General features: G+C 40.0%; 1 protein-coding gene across 1 annotated transcript in view; it reads left to right on the top strand.

The window, feature by feature from the left end:
- Positions 1-19,236, top strand: part of CDK15 (cyclin dependent kinase 15) — a 113,462-nt gene that overhangs the window by 44,083 nt on the left and 50,143 nt on the right. Inside the window, exons 9-12 of the mRNA XM_027123971.1 lie at positions 1,999-2,093; positions 2,880-2,942; positions 10,657-10,780; positions 12,381-12,501. Of these exons, the coding sequence (XP_026979772.1) occupies positions 1,999-2,093; positions 2,880-2,942; positions 10,657-10,780; positions 12,381-12,501 (403 nt within the window). The remainder of the gene's footprint in view (positions 1-1,998; positions 2,094-2,879; positions 2,943-10,656; positions 10,781-12,380; positions 12,502-19,236) is intronic.

Below are 19,236 nucleotides of genomic sequence, written 5' to 3'. Positions count from 1 at the left end.
TGTCAACCCTGTGAAGTCAGGTCAGGAAAGGCATTATCTCCTTTTCACAAGGAGTGAATGGAGACTTGGGTTGGGATTCTTTCCTGAGCTCGCTCGGGTAGAAAGTGACAAGGCCAGTATTCCCATTAGGCCTGTGGCTCTACGGTCAGTTCTCTGTTAAGACACCCAGTAAATATATTTGAAAACATGAAGTGCTTACTCTTGGCTGACATTGTACTAGGTAATGTGGCAGCATCTGAAAGAGAGGGAAAGTTGCTCCATTTCCACGTAGTCTTTGGTCTGCAACTAGGGACAGTAAACAGATGCCTGTGAAACACTTTACTACGTTTACAAAGCAATGTACTTGTGAAAGCAAAATAATAAATTTAGCTCATAAGAATTCAGGGGGGAAAACTATAAGTTAGAACATTAGTCATTCAAGCAGAGTAGGGTTAGCAGGTACAGTAGGGCTCCTATGATGGTAAGATTCCCAGCTCAAACCGAGGTAAAGAAGGAAATTCACTGGCTCACAGATTTGATAACTACAGGCTTGCAGGGTGCAAAGGAATCTGTCCATCACTCAACACTGTTTTTCTCTGCCTTAGGTTTAGTCCCAGGCATTGGTAATCTGACCACAGCAGCTCCCGGTTAAATCCTACAAACTCAGCCCTTATACTGGAAAAGAAAGCATGTCTTTCCTAATGGCACAAGCAAAGTTAGAGCTCTCTTAAGCCTTGGATTTTGTGCCTGTCTCTGAACCAATCACTGTGGCTGGGGGATGTTGTGCTCTGATTGGCCAGACCTAGGTCACATGCCCAATCTTAGGTAGGGGTGGTATCAGCCCCATCAGAATAGCATGGGCTGGGTAGGGAGAGGGTTGGTTCCCCAGAGTAAAATAGAGGTGTCCCCACTAGAAAGGAGAATGGCTGCCAGGACGTAAAACAACAGGATCATTACAACAGGATAAGATTCCTGAAGGAAGTAATTGTAAACTTTTGAGTATTTGAGTTAGTCTGTTTTTAATCTTATGGAATTCTGGGAGAGAGTAGGTGGAAGAGATTCATGATATGCAGGCAGACCCTGCAGAACACTGATTTGAGTTTTTACACTTCACTTTTCCTTTCCTTTAAGTCTTAAAGACACTATTTCTTCAAGCAGGGATGCCCTGAGCTGAGACTCACCATCTCCTTAATGTACCTTTTCTGGTCTCCACCCTCCTGAAGGTCTTCCTATCTCTGGAGCCCCCAGAGTCATCCTTTCAAACCCTCTCCCAGCCACTCACTGGCCTTTTGTGGTGACTTCTCCCCTTTAGAGCTGCCTTTAGTGACCTAATAATAACCTGTTATCGAAGATGCAAGAGACAGTCCTCAGCCCTTCCCACTCATCCGGGCTCCCCAGGTTTGGCCCTCTCCTCTTTTTAAGTGTGAATTTCCTCCTTTCCACAGGTTTTCAATTCTCCCATTAAGAAATCCCATCCACTTTCTATATTATGATTCAGCAATCCTTCATCCCATGTTCTTATCCCTGCCTTCCATCAGTCATATCTACAGGCCCTGCTGGCCCTCTGTGGGACTTTGAATTTTAGAGAATGGTCACACGTTGCAAAGTCCTACTCTAGAAGGCACAGCACTCCTTTTCCTGCTCCTCCAATGGCCTTTATCTCTCCAGGCTTCCTCTCCTGTAGCTCTGAAGCAGAGATGATAAGCTTCCCAGAGGAAGGCATTTGCAAAGTGCTCTGAGTGCTCTGATGAAATTGATTGGGTAAATGGAAACATATTTTTTGCAACTGCCTTAGCCTGTAAGAAAAATAAGTTATGTAAATGCAATGATTCACCATTTAATAAATAATGAAGATTGTTTTATAGCTTTAAATGTTATTTCACAACAAGAGATTTTTTTCCAACATTAAAAAACCAGAATGGTTGATTTGAAATGTTTAAAAAATAAATAGTGCTTGATATTTTTAAAGCAGTACTTCATGATCAATGATTGAATTAAAATTTTGTTTAATTTTTCTAGCTTCTCTCCTGAAGGGTTTGAAACATGCCAATATTGTGCTGCTCCATGACATTATCCACACCAAAGAGACACTGACATTCGTTTTTGAATACATGGTGAGTTGCCCCAGCATTTTATAAAGCATAAGGGAAAAGCCTGGTGCTTGTGTAATGAATCTGTTAATATTTTATGGCATGATAAAACTTCCATTACAATGTGGAAAGTGTCATGGAACTTTTCATTATTGTATTAGTGGAGCCTATTGTTCTTATGCTCATTCTTTAGTCCTGCTCCTTTACCCACTATATTTGCTGCCTTTTCCCCCACCTCACCAGCAATGATAAACATTTTGAGTTTGCCTCCTAAATAAAACTTTTTGCACTTATTTTTTTAATCTATTTTTAATCACTATCCGAGCAGAACCCAACATTTTTTCATTGACAATAAAGACATAAACCACAAGGTTTTAAAAAATTGTATACAAGTTTACTAAAGAATAAACTTGTATACAAGTTTACTAAAGAATATATATATCATTTTGTATTTCTGAAAGAAAAAATTGTTCAAATATTAGCAGAAAGGAATCATAAGGCATGTGTACCTGACTTGCCTCCAAGGACACTGAAGAGTACAAAATCCCCATGTCATTGTGTTCAGGGGCAGTCACTTAAAATGAGCCTCTCTTGTGCCGAGAAGCAGGCTTCCTTCTAAGAGCTTCCAGTTAGGAAGGCACACTGTGTTTGACTTTAACAGTGGTGTCTCAGAAAACCTGGTTGTGTACCTCTTGCACCTTATTCTCAAAAATTCTGAATTTTGTAATACCTTTGAGAGTCAAGTGTGTGGTCTGCTTTGTGACACTGACCAAGCACTGCTAATGTCACTCTCTCCACCATTTTGTGTAGCACACAGACCTGGCTCAGTATATGTCTCAGCATCCAGGAGGGCTTCATCCTCACAATGTCAGGGTGAGTACTTTGAGGGTCGGGACTCTCCTCTGGCTTGCCCACAGCAGAAGAATCTTGAAACAGACTACCATCACAAACTGAAGTTCCATGATACTAATAAGAAGATGGATATCATTGATATTCTAGGGGAAAGTAAAAAAAAAAAAGATTTGCCTCAAGATATGGAGCAATGTCTGGCTGTTTTCTGGGCAGCCTAACCTTGTCAGTCATTGTCATCATGCAAATGTGTCTTTAGAAGTATAAACCAATGACAAAGAATTGCATTACAAGAAAAAATGTGAAGTTAGGCCATCGTAAAATAAATACGTTCTTCATAGCAGACTACTGTGGTCTGTGATAGTTTGTGTTGTACCTGTAGTTCCCCACGACAACTAGCAAACAGAGTACCTTGTTGGATCTTTATCGGTTATCCTTTTGCCTGTTCTATCAGATCCGATTATATATGGGACCAACTTCCATTTTTCTAGTCATTGGACTAGAAATAATAATAAACTCTTAACTAGCTGTAATTCTACATCTGTTATAAATTTTAGAAAGCATTTGTATTTCATACTTTTCATTCCCTAAGGTTTTATTGGCATTAATTAATAGACTGGCCCTTAACATAACCGTATGAGATTTGTATATGATGTACTCATTCATTTAACTAATATTTATGTGTTTATTAATTCATTCATTCAAGAAATATTTATTGACTACTTAGTGCCATGTTAAATACTCATTCATTTAACTAATATTTATGTGTTTATTAATTCATTCATTCAAGAAATATTTATTGACTACTTAGTGCCATGTTAAATCCTGAGGTTTCAATAATGAATAAGTTGTGTTTCTTATTTTCAATGAGCTAAAGCCCAGCAGGATATATGGACTTAAATAGGTAGTGAGAAGAAAAGTTATAAGGGCTATGGCCATGTTAACTAGGAATACTCTGAGGACTCATCGTAAGGGGACCTAATCCAGTTGTGGAGGCAAGGGGGAAAGGAAGGTTTGAAGACAGGGGTTTGAAAAGAGTGAAAACATTTTAAAATAGTTAGAGGAAAATGAAATAGAAAACTAACTAGGGAAACCAAGAAGGAATGTCTAGTAGTGTGTTAAGGATGCTGGTGAGGATGAAATCCATTAAATTATCTGCATGATCATGAGATTTCTTTCTTTCTTTCCTTCCTTCCTTCCTTCCTCCCTCCCTCCCTCCCTCCCTCCCTTCTCTCTTTCTTTCTTTCTTTCTTTCTTTCTTTCTTTCTTTCTTTCTTTCTTTCTTTCTTTCTTTCTTTGTTTCTTTCTTTCTTCTTTCTTTCTCTCTGGCAGTGCTTAGCAGTTCAAATAGAGGAGCAGAGAAAGCAGATTGTTGGATTGATTGATAATTGGGGTTTTGCTAGACATGTGAGAGAAAAAGACAAGTGGGCAAGATATTTGGCAATTGTCAAGAGAGAGGTTAAAGGGATGGTCAGAGGCTTCTAAACTGAGTCTAATCTGAGGGAAGGAAATGAAGATAGGCAGGTTGCTGATAGCTAGGGAGAGGGCAGAAGAGTCAAGGAACTAGAGGTTTGATTAAATAGAAGAACAGTTGGAGAAAGAGTAACTGTGAGAAAGATAGAACATTTTCAGGCTTGAGTGACTCTCATTCCAAACACTGTGCTAAGTGCTTAGCAAAATAGAAAGACATAGAAAACATGATTCCTCAAGGGACATAGAGCCAAAAACAGGAGATAAGACATACACACCAATACTATTACAGGACATTTGTGAATAACACCAAGTAAGAAATAAGACCTAACGTGTAGACATGCAAAGAAGTAAAAGATATCTTCTCATTTTAAGAGGTTTTAATAAGCCAGACCTTTAAAGTTACAATGCATTTCAAGAGGCTAGAATAGGGGAAGATGTTAGAGGAAGAAGGAATGTTTTCAGCAAAGGTACAGAGCAGGGAAGTAGAGGATGCATTCAAGGAAGAGGACCCCAGAGCCATAGATTGTTAGTGTTGAAGGGACCACAGTGTTTTTCACTCTTCAGGTTCTGACCCACTAGTGGGCTGTGAAATCAGTTGGTGATTAGCAACCAGCATTTAAAAAAATGAAATGGAATGGATGAGAAAAGAATAGAAAATATTATGGTATATTACATTTAGTAAGAATAAGTATTATTTTGTGCAACTTTTTTTCCATTTGAAGCTGTGCTTCTATCTATGTATGAATGTGAAAACTGGAAACATATATATTTCTTAGTGGGGGATGCAATAAAAAAAAAAAAAAGGCTTAAAAACACTGGGTTGGTCTAACTTTCTTTTTCTGAAGAATTAGAATCCAAGGTTTGAAAGGACAAATGTTTTGCCTGAAGTTGTAGAACCAGCTTTTGCGATTGCTAAAAAGGATTCTTGGTTAAGATTCTTTTCTACCAGTGCCATACTGCATCTCTGGTCCTGTTGGCCTGAAATAGAGACTATCTTAGTGAAATGGAGTATATTATTCTGGAGAAATAGATTGGGTAGGTGGCTGAGAGCCTTACTTTCTAAGATGTGGACTTTATTCCTTAGACAGTAGAGTCATTAAAGGGGTTTGATTGAAAAAGAATGACACGATCAGAAGGAAATGTATGTAATTGTGGTCTGTGGGATGGATTAAAGAAAGGAGACTAGAGTCAGGGATTCCAGTTAGGAGTTTATTGATGTGGGCTAGCCTAGTGCCTCTCAAGCTTCAGTGAGCAGATGAATGACCTGGGGATCTGATTCAGTTAGTCTAGGGTGAAGCCTGAGCTTTGCATTTCTAGCATACTCCAAGGTGATACAGATGCTGCTGGCGGAGGACCAAACTTTGAGTAGCAAATTTCTAGGTAAGAAGTGATAAATTATGGTAGTGAAGGTACAAATAGAAAGGAATGTGAAAAACAAAAACAAGAGTTCAGCCAGGACATGGTGAATAACTGGGCTTGTGGAGGGAAAGGATGAGGTCAAACATGACTGATTTGAGGTGTGATTTACCTGGAGAATTATAGCTCTATTAACAGAAATAAAAGAAGTCGACTTAGAGAGAAGGCAGAAGAGTCCTGTTTTAGACATGATGAGCTTCTCATTGAGGTGGGATAGCCAGAGGAAATGAACAGCAGGAAACTGAAGAGGAGACTGGTTCTCAGGAGGAAGGTGTATGCTAGAGATGTAGATTTGAGCGTAACTGATGCATGGAGTTTGCAGTTAAAGACGAGAGAGTGGATAATCAAAAGAGCAAACACAAAGAGAAAAGAACCGATGTTAGAACTTTTGCTTTTGGGGGTGAGAAGAGGAACAGGACAGCAAGGGGCAGAGGGAAGCAGCTTTTAGGAATATAGAAGATCCAGAAAAATGCATTTTTATGGAAGTCAAGGCAAGAGACAGTTTCAAGGAGGGCATGGTTGAGAGTGTCACAAAGTTGAAAATCATATTTGATAGCAAGGACTTTGTGGGTTTGTAAGGGGTACACTAATAAATAGAGGAATTTATTAGGGGTATATGGAAGCACAAAGGAAGAAGTTATCCAATCAAAGCAGATAGGACTAGGGATGTGTTCCCCACAGTAGAGGCAGCAGTGAAAATGCTGGGATGCCAGGGAGAGTATGGTATATTCCAAGAACTGAAGATAACTTAGGAGTTAAGCCTGGATTAGAATGAACAGAGTTGAGGGTGGTTAGAGCTGAGACTTGAAAGGTAAGTAGGAGCCAGAGCATAAAGGGCCCAGCTGTGTCATGCTATTCCATATGAGGAGCCATTCAATCATTTTAATAGGAGGTGATAAATTCAGATTTCCTTTTTGTAGAGCTCATTCTGATGACACTGTGGTGAATAGATTGGAAGGTGAGCAATACTGTTTTTTTTGAAATGTTATGGTCTCCTGACCTCACTCTTCCCTTGTTTTTTCTCTACTCCCACCCCATACTCTCATTTCCTCCAGTCATTCTCTAAATGCTGGTGTCCATTAGGGTTCCAACCTTGACAGTGAGGCTAATGAGGACAACAGTGGTGCAGATGTGAATTGATGGTGGAGGAAACTGGATATATGTGCAATTAATTACTTGGCCAGAATTAATGGAAGAGTCAGCAATCCCTTTTCTAACTTTAAGTAATTAGGTGGATGATAGTGCCATTCACTGAAACAGAGAAATGGGAAAATCGATTTTGGAGGGATACAGTGAGTTAAGTTTTGGCATACTGAGCTTGAGGTGATTATGGGATGTCCAGGTGAACTTCAGACTATAGGGGTGTAACAGTTCAGGAAAGAGATCTGAGGTGGAGCTAAAGACTTTTAAATAATCAGAATACAGTTGTTAATTGAAGCAATGTTAGTGGATAAGATGGCTAAGGGAGCATGTAAAGTGATAATAGAAGGTCAAGGATGGAACCCTAAGGAATATCAATATATTAGACATCAGTAGAGAAAGTGGAACCTATAAAAAGAACAGTCAGAGAAGTAGGAGAAGAATTAAGAGATTGTGGTACCAAAATGGGGAGAGAGCTTCAGGAAGGAAGACGGTCAACAAAGCCAGATGCTGCAAAGAGAAGGAGTGAAAGGTATCCATTGGGTTTTTGTAGCAAAAGACATTGGTGACCACAGTAAAAACATTATGAATAAAGTGATTGTAGCAGAAGCCATTTTGTAGGGGGATGAATTTCACATTTCAGAGGAAAAACAATTCCATATGATGGCAAGGCCCAGTGTGTGACCATGGGGAGTGAGGGGCTAAAGTGTGTTAGAGAAGCAGATCGTCGGAGTGTGGAGGGTGACTGGACATGTCCACATGGGCACTGATGTTAGGGAAGCAACAGCTGGGATCCGGGTGCCCAAGTCTTGAGTGAATGATGGAGAACGGTGGGGAGTCGTGTGGATGACAGTGAGAAGAGGGATAGAGGAAGATGTGGCTCAATGGCATGAAAGTCCAAACAACAAGGGTTTTTACTTGAGGGTGGAGAAGCAATGGTTTTGAAGTGGTATTGGGAAGTCACCCAGCACCCCACCTCGCAGTAATCAAAGGTATGAGCAAGTTGTAGAAGAACTAACATCCCCTTGAGAATGCTGTAGGGAAGCAGTGAACTCAAGGTCTAATTTAAGCCAAAGGAGACAGAAGGAAGTTCATCAGAGGGTGGGTTTTAGGAAGTTTTAAAACCAGGATTGAGGAGTGAAAAGTGAACAGTGAAAAGGTTTGGGGGAGAGAGGGACGATGGATGCTGGGTTAAATGAGAGGAAGCAGAGAGCAGTATGGAGATGAGCTTTAGGGAGGAAAAAGGAATAGTCAGAGAGGCTTATATTTTTAGTGACCACAGAAGACAGGATGGGAATCATAGTGAGATTAGCCTGTGTCAGATTTCTAATAGAACAAATCCCAGGAATTCCCTCGTGAGTGGAAGGACTCGGGCTTCCCTGGAAGAGTTGGCTGACTGATCTGATTGTGTTTTTGTGGGACTCCTAGCCCAGAAGGTACTAGCCCAATGGAATTATTTTGTTCCCAAGAGCCTCATTGTGTTGGAAACAGGACTAACCCCTGGGCTATGGGAAACCCCTCTGGAAAGAGTCACGATGTGGATGGTGACTGAGAAAACACCATCAGATTGGGTCGTATTACTGGTGAAGTTTTGGCAGTGGGAAAGGAGGAATACAGGTTGTAAGGGATTAAAGAGTAAGTGGCTGGTGAGGTTACTCGGCACACACTGCAGTTTTGACAAGTGTGGCTATGAAATCCCATACCTTAAGACTGCAGTGTTTTGCCATTTACAAATGCTTGTAGACATGCGGAGCCAGGGAGGAAAGGAGCTAAAGAGCAAGAAGGTGAGCGGCAGGTGTGTGACTAATCAGTGAGACAGTCTATGCTTGGGACGTGAAAGGGATTTCAGGCTGGCCCACTATGAAGCTCTGTCTCTGACTCAGCTAGCCAATTCTCTCCTTCCCTGTCAGGTTTTAATTTTCTAACTTTTCTCTGGTTTCTCAGGATGGTGTCATGGTGTCAGGCAGGTCTGAATTTGAGACCTGGCCCTGACTCTTTTTAGACATGTTTTTAATGTTTCCCTGAGCCTTATTTTTCTTATATATAAATCGAGGACAAGCGTATCTTCCTCACAGGGTTGTTTTGAGGATTACAAAAGGTCCTGGGTATTCAGTACATGTTTTTTCCCCTCCCTTCCTTCTGTCTCTGTCCCTTGCTGGTCACCATCTCTCTGTCTTCTGTCTCTCACCTGTCTTCATCTCCCTCTTTCCTTACTACTATCACACTGAAAAACATATGTTTAAGCACCTACTATGGCATTTTATCTTTTACCTGGAATTTAAGTTGGTCCTTTTTATTGTCTTTTCCATGAACATTTATGTTTATAACCGATCAGAGGGTTGAAATGTCGTTATGGGATTTTCGTGCTTTGGCAGCTGAGTGATGTGATGAGCGGTAAAATGAATAATACAGTGCGTGTGTTTGAAGCACCAGGAAGAGAAAGAACTGGGATGAGAAAGACTCATAGAACCAGTGAACATTTGAAGTAGGAGCCTCAAGAAAATGTTAACATTCTTAAACGGCTTGGGGACCCTGATATGGGAACTGCATGGAGCCCATGCAGCCACAGCTGTGCAGTGGGGGGAGGTAAGCTCCCCAGGATCCTGCTTTGGTCAGACCATGGCACTCATCAACTTGATTCCAACGTGTCCAAGTCATTGTTAGGTCATTGCAGGTTCGAGCATCTCTGAAGTTCCTAGTTTCCAAGATGTGAGGGAAAAAGTGGATTTATCTGCATGGCTCTGCATCTACTATTTTGCCCGTGTCCCAGGAATGCTGGGGCTGGCCTTGTCTTTTCAAAACTGCCAGAACATGTTCTCAGTTGGCATAGGTCTTTGTAAACAGTAATGTTGGTGTTTGAATTCTCAGTTGCCAGTGGCACTGGAAAATAGCAAAAGACACTTGGAATACTAGCATTCTTTTTTTTTTTCCTTAAGCTTGTGTTTTGGTGGGAACCTAATAATGTCTTTCGTTCCTCTGCCTTGTAACCACAAGCAACATTTTAAAGTTTAGGCCTAGAATGTATTTTTCCTTTTGTTACCCCCCACCCCCTTTTTTCTTCTCTATACTATTTATTCCTTATTCTCTTTTGATTTTTTTTTTTTGGTCTAATTTATTTTGGTATCTTTTCCCTCTGAATCTCTACTGTATATTTCCCTTGTTTTCACTTTGAACTTAATACTTTAAAAATTCGTTTAAAAAGATAATGGTTCCTTTATTTCCTAATTCCATCTAAGGATATATTTCCCAGTCTGGTCTCCCTGTGTTCTGTTTTTAAAAGGGTTTTATATCAGAGAGCCTGGAAAACTTAAGCAGTTGTAAATGTTAGAATATCATTTCCAGGTCAACTTTGATCTTATATGCCAAGTTCATCAGTGGGAAAAAAATTAAATCTTTCACATCTAAATCAATAACTAGTGTTCCAACGGAAACTTCAAAGTTTCACTTTAGATTTTTAAGGAAAGGTAATTCCTTCAGTGTCAAAGAAATGAGATGTCAGGAAAAGCCAGAATCCCTTTGTTTAGGACATGGTCTACTTACTTGACTTTCCTGGTCCTTCTTTTCCTGTTCAAATGCAAAATCTTCCATTTTTTTTCGTCTCTCAAGAGACCCTTTTACTATATTCTTTCAGATGACTGTTTTTGATTTAGAGGAGAAATCAACACATAGTGGCTCAAATCTGCTTAGATAAGGTGTTCATTCCTTCCAGCTTTTCATGTTTCAACTTTTGCGGGGCCTGGCGTACATCCACCACCAACACGTTCTCCACAGGGACCTGAAACCTCAGAACTTACTCATCAGTCACCTGGGAGAACTCAAAGTGGCTGATTTTGGTAAGTCGCCTCCCGAGTCTCTTCCTGGGCTATGAACAATGATGCTTTTGTGTGCACGTGTTTAAAGCATCAACTAGGGCTGGCTTTTGAAAAGTGGGAACCGGGGAACATGATGCTTTGTCAGGATTTCAAACAACCATATAGGAAGATTGAGGCAAGAAATAGGATGAGATTGGTAACTTCTTAGGGTTCCATCAAGCCTCAGTCTAATCAGATCCTAAAACTTGGTTACCCCTACTACCTCACTGCCATTTTTGATGTAAAGACTTTTGTAGAGTGAACGTACTTGGTAGGTTTACCTAAATCTAGGTGGATGTACAAATTCCATCAGACTAGATCAAAGTTATCCCAGGATGACATGATAAAGAGGTTAAGCCCAGATTGTAGGATGGACTCCTTCTGGAATGGAGGCTCCAGGACACCTGTTCCTGCTCACCTGTGTATCTATATAGTGGGACTGTATGGGTACCTGAGGCTTTTATTCTCATCAAAGTGATGCAGATTTCCCCTGAGTATCACTGTGTCTTTCCATTTTAGCACGTATCACAGTTTATAATTATACATATATACACACATATATACTTCTGTGATGATTCTGTCTCCTCCACTAGACTATAAGCATTATGAGGGCAGCCTGGATCCGTTTTTGCTTATCATTATATCCCTAGTGCCTGGTACCATAGCAGTTGCTCAATAAATTTTTGTTGAAAAACTGGTTCTGTATAAGCTGAGGAACCACTCTTCTCTGTTTGGCAGATGTCAAATGATGCTACTACAGCTGCAGTAAGCCTTTAACAGACATTCATTTATCAAATTCCCCACAACAGTGAACTCATCTATTCAGGTTTTTTTCTAGCTGTAGATCACGTGATCCAGTGAGATAAATAGCTAACTGATGAAAGTACTCTCATTTTGTAGAGGAGCACTTGAGAATGATCCAGCTAAGGTCCTGCCAAATAAGTAATGTGGATCAACAGCCCTCACCCTGTATCTACTAAACTGGGAATTCCTGGACTGCAGAAATGGAGGGTGGCCCTAGTAGTAGTGAATCGATTTTCCATTGCTGTTACAGAAAGCCCAAATTACAGAGGTGTATACATGCTCGAAGCTTCACGTTCTCTCATGTAACAGTCTGACCTAAGCAGTCAGAGCTCTGTAGTGGCCCCATGGTGTATTGGTCCACTCTCCTTCTGTCATGAGGCCCCACCACCCCTAGGTATTGCCCCACGGCCTATTTCAAGATGGCAGCCACTACAGCCTGGAGGAAGGAGAAAAGAGACCAACACTTAACCCCTCCATGAAGTTCACACATCACTTCTATTCATATCAAATAGGCAAAAATTTAGTTGCCTTGCTACACTTAGCTGCCAGGAAGCCCACATCTAGCTGCAAAGTAGGCCAAATTTTGAGAAATTCATTTGATAAAGAGGTACGTAAGAATCAAGATAGTTGAGTAGCTCTATTAAAAGCACCAAAGTTTGTGTATTATTTTTTAAATGTTGTTTACCCTGCCAATTATACTCTCCTTGGCAGACTGTATCACTGTGGCTCTCCAGAAGGTCTCAGGACAGTGAGTTCTGTGCTTTCCCCCTTCGGTCAGGTCTTGCTCGGGCCAAGTCCATTCCCAGCCAGACATACTCTTCAGAAGTTGTGACTCTCTGGTACCGCCCTCCTGATGCCTTGCTGGGAGCCACTGAATATTCCTCTGAACTGGACATATGGTAAGAGCTAGTGCCAAGAAAATGTGAGTCATCCTACCCGTGAAGGTTGTTTTATTACCTGTATTACATTTTAGATAATCATTCTAATAATGACAATCACATTTGTATACAGAAATATAAAGTACTTTCAAATATATATCTCATTTGATTTTTACAATGCCCCTCCTTCTAGCTCTTCTCTTCAATCCTTTGTCTTCTCCCTTGTCCTCAGGGAAACATACATATACTCCCAAACCACACACACACACACACACACACACACACACACACACCTGTCTGCACATGCCCAAACACCGTTCAGAGCCTGGTGAAAAAACCATAAATACCAAGACTCGGTAGACCTGATTTTCATGCCAATATTTCTAATCAGTTACTCTGCATTACGTTATCTTCAAAAAAGCCATGTATCCTCTTTGTGTCTATGCTTCTTTGTTTTTAAAATAAGGGTAATAAACTCTCCCCATGAGGGGTTAAGGGGGACTGTAGTGCAAATGCAAGAACCCGATAGCGGCTATCAAGTAGAGCCACACTGTTGGAGAGGCTCTTGGATCAACTGGGTGCAGTGGTGAGAATGGGCTCTCAGCCACTCATCATCCTGGAGCAGTGGTGTTATGTAATCTGGCTCTGATCCCTGGAAATATCCCAGTCATCTGTGTGGTAAATTTGTAGTCACAGCCACCTCCTCAAAGGTAACAAAATGTATGGGCTTCCTTCAACTCCTTAGATGGTCTTATATAAATAGAAGGCCCTGTTTTAAAAAAAAAGCAACACTAAAAGGCTAAACTAAGCTTTTGAATTTCCCAAAGAATTGAGAAAAGTTGAAGAGAATTTCCTCCAGTGTATCTGGAGCCATTGATTTCCTGATACCCAGTCGCACTTCTTGAAATATCACCTGCTAGTCAAACCCCCCTGAAACTGTCAGCTCTCACTGCTCTGCACTGTCACTTCAAAGGCCTTCAGCAGGCTCTGGCTTTCTCAGCTCTTAATGATCACTTCCTAGTTGTGCTTCACAGACAGTGAAACTTCTTCTCGTCACTTTTAAACTTTGTTTTATTATAGAACATTTAAAACATTCAAAATATATAAATATGTACATCAGTGATTCTTAACCAGGATCAATTTTGCTTCCCAGGGACCCTTGCAGTGTTTGGAGACATTTATTGTCACAGCTGGGTGGTGGTGGGGTGCTCCTGGCATCTAGTGGGTAGAGGCCAAGGATGCTACCAAATATCTTATAATGCACAGGACAGCCCCCTATGACAAAGATGTAACCAGCCCAAAATGTCAATTGTGTCAAGATTGAGAAAACTGATGTAGATTAAAAGCATAGTAAAGTGAACTCCATGAGCCCACTACCCGATGTAACAACCAGAAACATCATCAGTACTGTCACATCCACTCGTGTCCCTTTCCCATCAGCCTGCCCCTCCACCAGAGGGGCTTCTACCCTGAATTTTTTTCCTTGTCGTCATTCCCTTACCCTTTTAAAAAATAATATTTCTACATTTTTATATATTTTAAAAATATTATTTTATTTTACTTGCTTTTGAGTTTTTATAAAAATGATAGTACATTGTTTTTAGTCTTTTGTGACTTGTTTTTTCTTTAACTCAGTGTGTTTCTGAGATTCATCCATGTTGATCTATGTGGCTACACTTTATTTTCTGTTGATGAACATTTCAGTTATTTAGTTTGCCTTTTGTTTTATTTCTTCTTGCTATTTTGAATATACTTGGTACTTATATTTAAGGATATGTCTAGAGTACTTACGTAAGAGTAGATTTGCTGTGTCACAGGGTATATGAATGTTCAACTTCATGAAATAGTGTCAAATTGTTCTCCAAGTGGTTGTAACAATTTATGCACCAGCAGTGTATCATAGTCCCTTACCCACATCCGCACTAACTTCATAAAATCAGATTTCTTAATTTTTGCTAAGTTAGTGGGTAGAATGGTAGCATGTTGTGATCAAATTTGCATTTCCCTAATTACTAATGAGGCTGGATGTCTTTTCATGGATTATTTTCCATTTGTGTTTTTTCTCCTATGAAATACCTCTGTGTGTCTTTTGTTTATTTTCTTTTGGTCTCTATGTCTCTGTGTCTCTCCTTTTCTCTCCCTTCCTCCCTTTCTTTCTTTATTGATTTATAGGAGTTCTTATACTCTGGATACTAATCTTTTTTCAGTTATGAATGCTACAAGCAGCCTCCCCAGTTCATGTTGTCTTTTTAAACAAAAGTTCTTAATTTTAATACTGCAGACTTTATCAGTCTTTTCCTTTATGGTTAGCCCTTTTATTTCTTGTTTTAAAAAATCCTTCCCTCCTTGAGGTCAAAATGATATCCAGTACATTCTTTTAAAAGTTGTAGGGCTTCCCTGGTGGTGCAGTGGTTGAGAGTCCGCCTGCCGATGTAGGGGACACGGGTTCGTGCCCCGGTCCGGGAAGATCCCGCATGCCGCAGAGCAGCTAGGCCCGTGAGCCATGGCCACTGATCCTGCGCAACCGGAGCCTGTGCTCTGCAACGGGAAAGGCCACAACAGTGAGAGGCCCACGTACCGATAAAAAAAAAAAAAGTTGTAAAATTTTTCCTTTCACTTTAAATCCTTAATACATTGGAAATTGACTTTTTCTATGCTAACCCAGTGGTCTCACCCTAATTTCTTCAGCAATCTGCATGCCAAATCTCTCATATATCAGGTTTCTATAAATGCATAGGTCTGTTTTGAGCTCTCTACTCTGTTCTACTGGGGTCAGTTTATCTGTCCCTGTACCAACATCCTAATGTATTAATTTCTATAGCATTATAATAATACTTGATATCTGCTAGGATAAGTCTCACCACTTACTTCATCTTCCTCCTCAGGAGTATCTTGCCTGTTTTTCCCGTTTGATTCTCCATATAAATTTTACACTCAGTCTTTAAAGTTTCATGAAAAACCCTAGTGGGATTTTCATTGGAATTGCATTGAAATTATAGAACACTTTGAGGATAATTAACACCTTTGTAATATCCTCTTCCAATTTTTAAACACGGTATAATTCTCCATCTGTTTAGCTCATTTTTAATGCCGTTTAGTAAAGTTTTATAATTTCCTCTCTAAGCTCTTATATATCTAGAGCAAAGGTCCTTCCTTGTAAGTCTGTTTCTGTTGTTTATTGTTTCTTTTGTTTCTTCCATATGGTATCTTTTTTCCATGTGTGTTTTGTTGTTTTTGCCAATGATATGCTAATTATCCTTGGAATTTTATTTGTGGGATTTTTTTTTTTTTTTGAGGGCTCGGATGAAGTGTGGTCTCTCAGAGAGGATTCGCATTTGATTCTTCTAGGTACATTTTTTAAAAAAGAAATATATTATTGTATTTTACATAAGTGTTGGTCTGCTACTCAGATATTGCTTTCTTAATGCCATTCCCTACTGAAAAGAACTAGGCCTTTTTGGAGAAGTAGCCAATACTGAGGCTGGGTCAGGGAAAGTATAAGATGAGCTGGGAACATCTTGTTAAGCCAGAACATTTTTTAACAAAGTGACCAAAAAATGATGGGAATATGTAAAAAAATGTGGGAAGCAGCTTGAAGAGACTCCCACTGGCCAAAGCTGGTACCTTCTGAGCATCCTAATAGTGAGAGTAATGTAATGTATTATACCACTGAATAACATAAGAATACATAAGTCCATACTGAAGGTAAACAGATAGATGGAGGGATGGATGGATCAACAGCTAGATAGGAAGGGAAGCTCCTTTATACAGTAGAATGCCAAATAATAACTGGAAAAGAAATGACAGAATTAGAAAATCACTATTTTGCAATATAGTAGTAATTGGTTCAAACAAGAAGCATCATAGCTAAACTAGAGGGGAAGATTTGATGAGGAATAAAATATTTATTTACATAGTTTCAAAGTACCTCTCTACAAACTACTTATTAATTACAAAAGAAAAAAATAGTAACTATAGTAGAGAGGCTTGGCAGACATCACCTTAATCAAGTGATTAGAGTTAGTATTGTTGATAATGGCACTGACTGACATCGTGTGCCCCCTAATAGGACACACTGGAGAGACAGTATCATATACGTGGTTCTCCTGCAGAAAAAGAGCATAACCTGAGTCACATCATGAGGCAGCATCAGATCAACTCAGTCTAAGGAACATTCTACGATGTAACTAGACTGTACGCTTTAAAAGCGTTGTAGGGAAGGAAGAAGTTTCCTCTGTCCTCTGAGGTTCAATGGATGGGTCTGTGAAATAAACTGACAAAAGACAGATTAACAGGAGAAAAGCACACACATTTTATTTTATGTTAAAAGTTTTATGTGACACAGGGGAAGTGACTTCATGGAAAGAAGAGACAATCCCCAAAGAAACAGCTAGCCTTGGAGGCTTTTATACCATTCTTACAAAGGACAATACACTTGTAGAGAAGTAACAAGACAAAGGAAAGGGGTTTCTTTTATTATTATTATTTTATTTATTTGGCTGCGTCAGGTCTTAGTTGCAGCACACAGGATCTTCATTGCGGCATGAGGGCTCTTCGTTGCGGTGCACGGGCTTCTCTCTAGTTGCAGCTCACGGACTCCAGATAGCATGGGCTCAGTAGTTGCAGTGTGTGGGCTCTCTAGTTGTGGCACGTGGGCCCTAGAGTGTGTGGGCTCAGTTACCCCCTGGCATGTGGGATCTTAATTTCCTGATCAGGGCACGAACCCATGTCCTCTGCATTGGAAGGCAGATTCTTAACCACTGGACCACCAGGGAAGTCCCGGAAAGGGGTTTCTGGACTCTTTAGGGGTGGTAATTGTGGAAGGTGAATATGTATCTGGAGCACCCTGGTGGTAGATAAGGGTTACTTAGCAAGGTTTGCTTACATAGATTCTTCTTGGTGCCATCTCTACATGTGTTGATAAGGTTATTCTCCCCTCCTGGGATGGGAATGGGGGAATCTTCATAAGGGGGTTTTATGCCCTCCTTTCAGGCAGCTAGGGAGAGGCAAAGAGCTCATCTGGTGTTTGCTTTTTCTCAGTTGCCTTCAGCTCATAACAGTTCTTATGGCAGGGTGGCATATTTTGGGGTGACATTTTCCGTTCCCCTACAGAGTCAAGGTTTTAAAAACCAAAGAAAAGCTGAGGAAATGTTCCAGACTAAAAAGAGATATGCCAACAAAGCACAACGCATGGTCCTAGATTGGAGGCTGGGGGAGATGGAGCTAAAGAACACTACTGGGACAATCAGTGGGATTTAAATATGGACTGTAGATTAGATAGTACTATTGGGATTGATGTTCAATTTCCTGATTTTGATAATTGCACTGTTGTTATGTAAGAGAATGCTTTTGTACTTAGAAAATACATGTGGAAGTATTTAAGGGTGAAGAGTCATTGTATCTGCAACTTACTCTCCACTGCTTCAGAAAAAATAAATGATAGATAGATAGATAGATAATATGATAAAACCAAAGAGGCAAAATATTGGCAATTGGTGAATCTATTTGAAGGATATAAAAGAGTTCTTTCAGGCTTCCCTGGTGGCGCAGTGGTTGAGAGTCCGCCTGCCGATGCAGGGGACACGGGTTCGTGCCCTGGTCTGGGAAGATCCCACGTGGCGCGGAGCAGCTGGGCCCGTGAGCCATGGCCGCTGAGCCTGCACATCTGGAGCCTGTGCTCCGCAATGGGAGAGGCCACAACAGTGAGAGGCCCGCATACCGCAAAAAAAAAAAAAAAATAGAGTTCTTTCTACTGTTCTTGCAACTTTAAATTTTTTCAAAATTAAAGGTTAGCAAAAAATTGAGAAAAACCTGGTGTTTCACCAAAGATAGTGAACTAGCACTGGCTTTGTTAGAAGCACTGGCCCAGTACATGATCAGTGTTTTCAATTATTTCCTATGTGTTCGAGAAGGATGTGTATTCCTGAATTGTTGGGTACAGGTTTTTACATATGTTCAAAACTTCAAGGTTGTTAATTGTGTTATTCACATTGTCTTTATATAATTTTTGTCTGCTTAAGCTATCAGGGAAAAATGTATTGAAGTTGTTTGATATATTGTTGATTTGTCAACAATGAACAATTCTATTCATTTTTGCTTTGTATACTTTGAAGCTATTTTCATTAAGTGCAAATAAATTTAAAACTGTTCATCATTCCTTCATGCACTTTAAATCTTACTTTTGGAATAATTTTCCTTTCTTTGGATATAAATCTTTTAGAACTTTCTTTAGTGTGGGCCTGTTGGTGGCAAACTCTGCTTCTGTTTCTTAAGGTAAACTCTCATTGTTGAAAGGTAGTCATGCTAAGGTTTTAATTGTAGATTGACAGTTATTTTCTCTCAGAACTTTGGCGATACCATTTCCCCAGCTTTGTCTTCCATTGCTGCTCTTGTGAAGATTGCTCTTAGCCTAATTGTAGAGAAGTTTACTTTTAGCCTTCTTGTCTTTCCCTTTTTTCAGGTGATCTCCCATTTTCTCTGGATGTTTTAAAGAATTTTTTCTTCGCCTTTGTTACTATGCAGTTTTCACTATAAGGTGTCTAGCGTGGATTTTTTTTTTTTTTTACTTACCCTGCTTGTTGCATATTGTGCTTCTTCCAATTATGAATTCATGTTTTTCATCAGCCATTTTCTTTTTGAGTGTTGCCTCTATTCCATTCTCTCTTTCTGGAGCTCCAATGAAAGATTATTAGACTATGTCTTTCTATCATCCATGGTTCTTATCCTCTCTTTCATATTTTCAGTCTCCTTGACTTT

This window comes from Aethalodelphis obliquidens, unplaced genomic scaffold (genome assembly GCF_003676395.1).
Source record: "Aethalodelphis obliquidens isolate GAN/ISIS:26980383/991018 unplaced genomic scaffold, ASM367639v1 scaffold2, whole genome shotgun sequence".
NCBI classification, from domain to species: Eukaryota; Metazoa; Chordata; class Mammalia; order Artiodactyla; family Delphinidae; genus Aethalodelphis; species Aethalodelphis obliquidens.
Note: the sequence above shows the minus strand (reverse complement) of the source record. Positions and strands in the feature narration are given on the sequence as shown.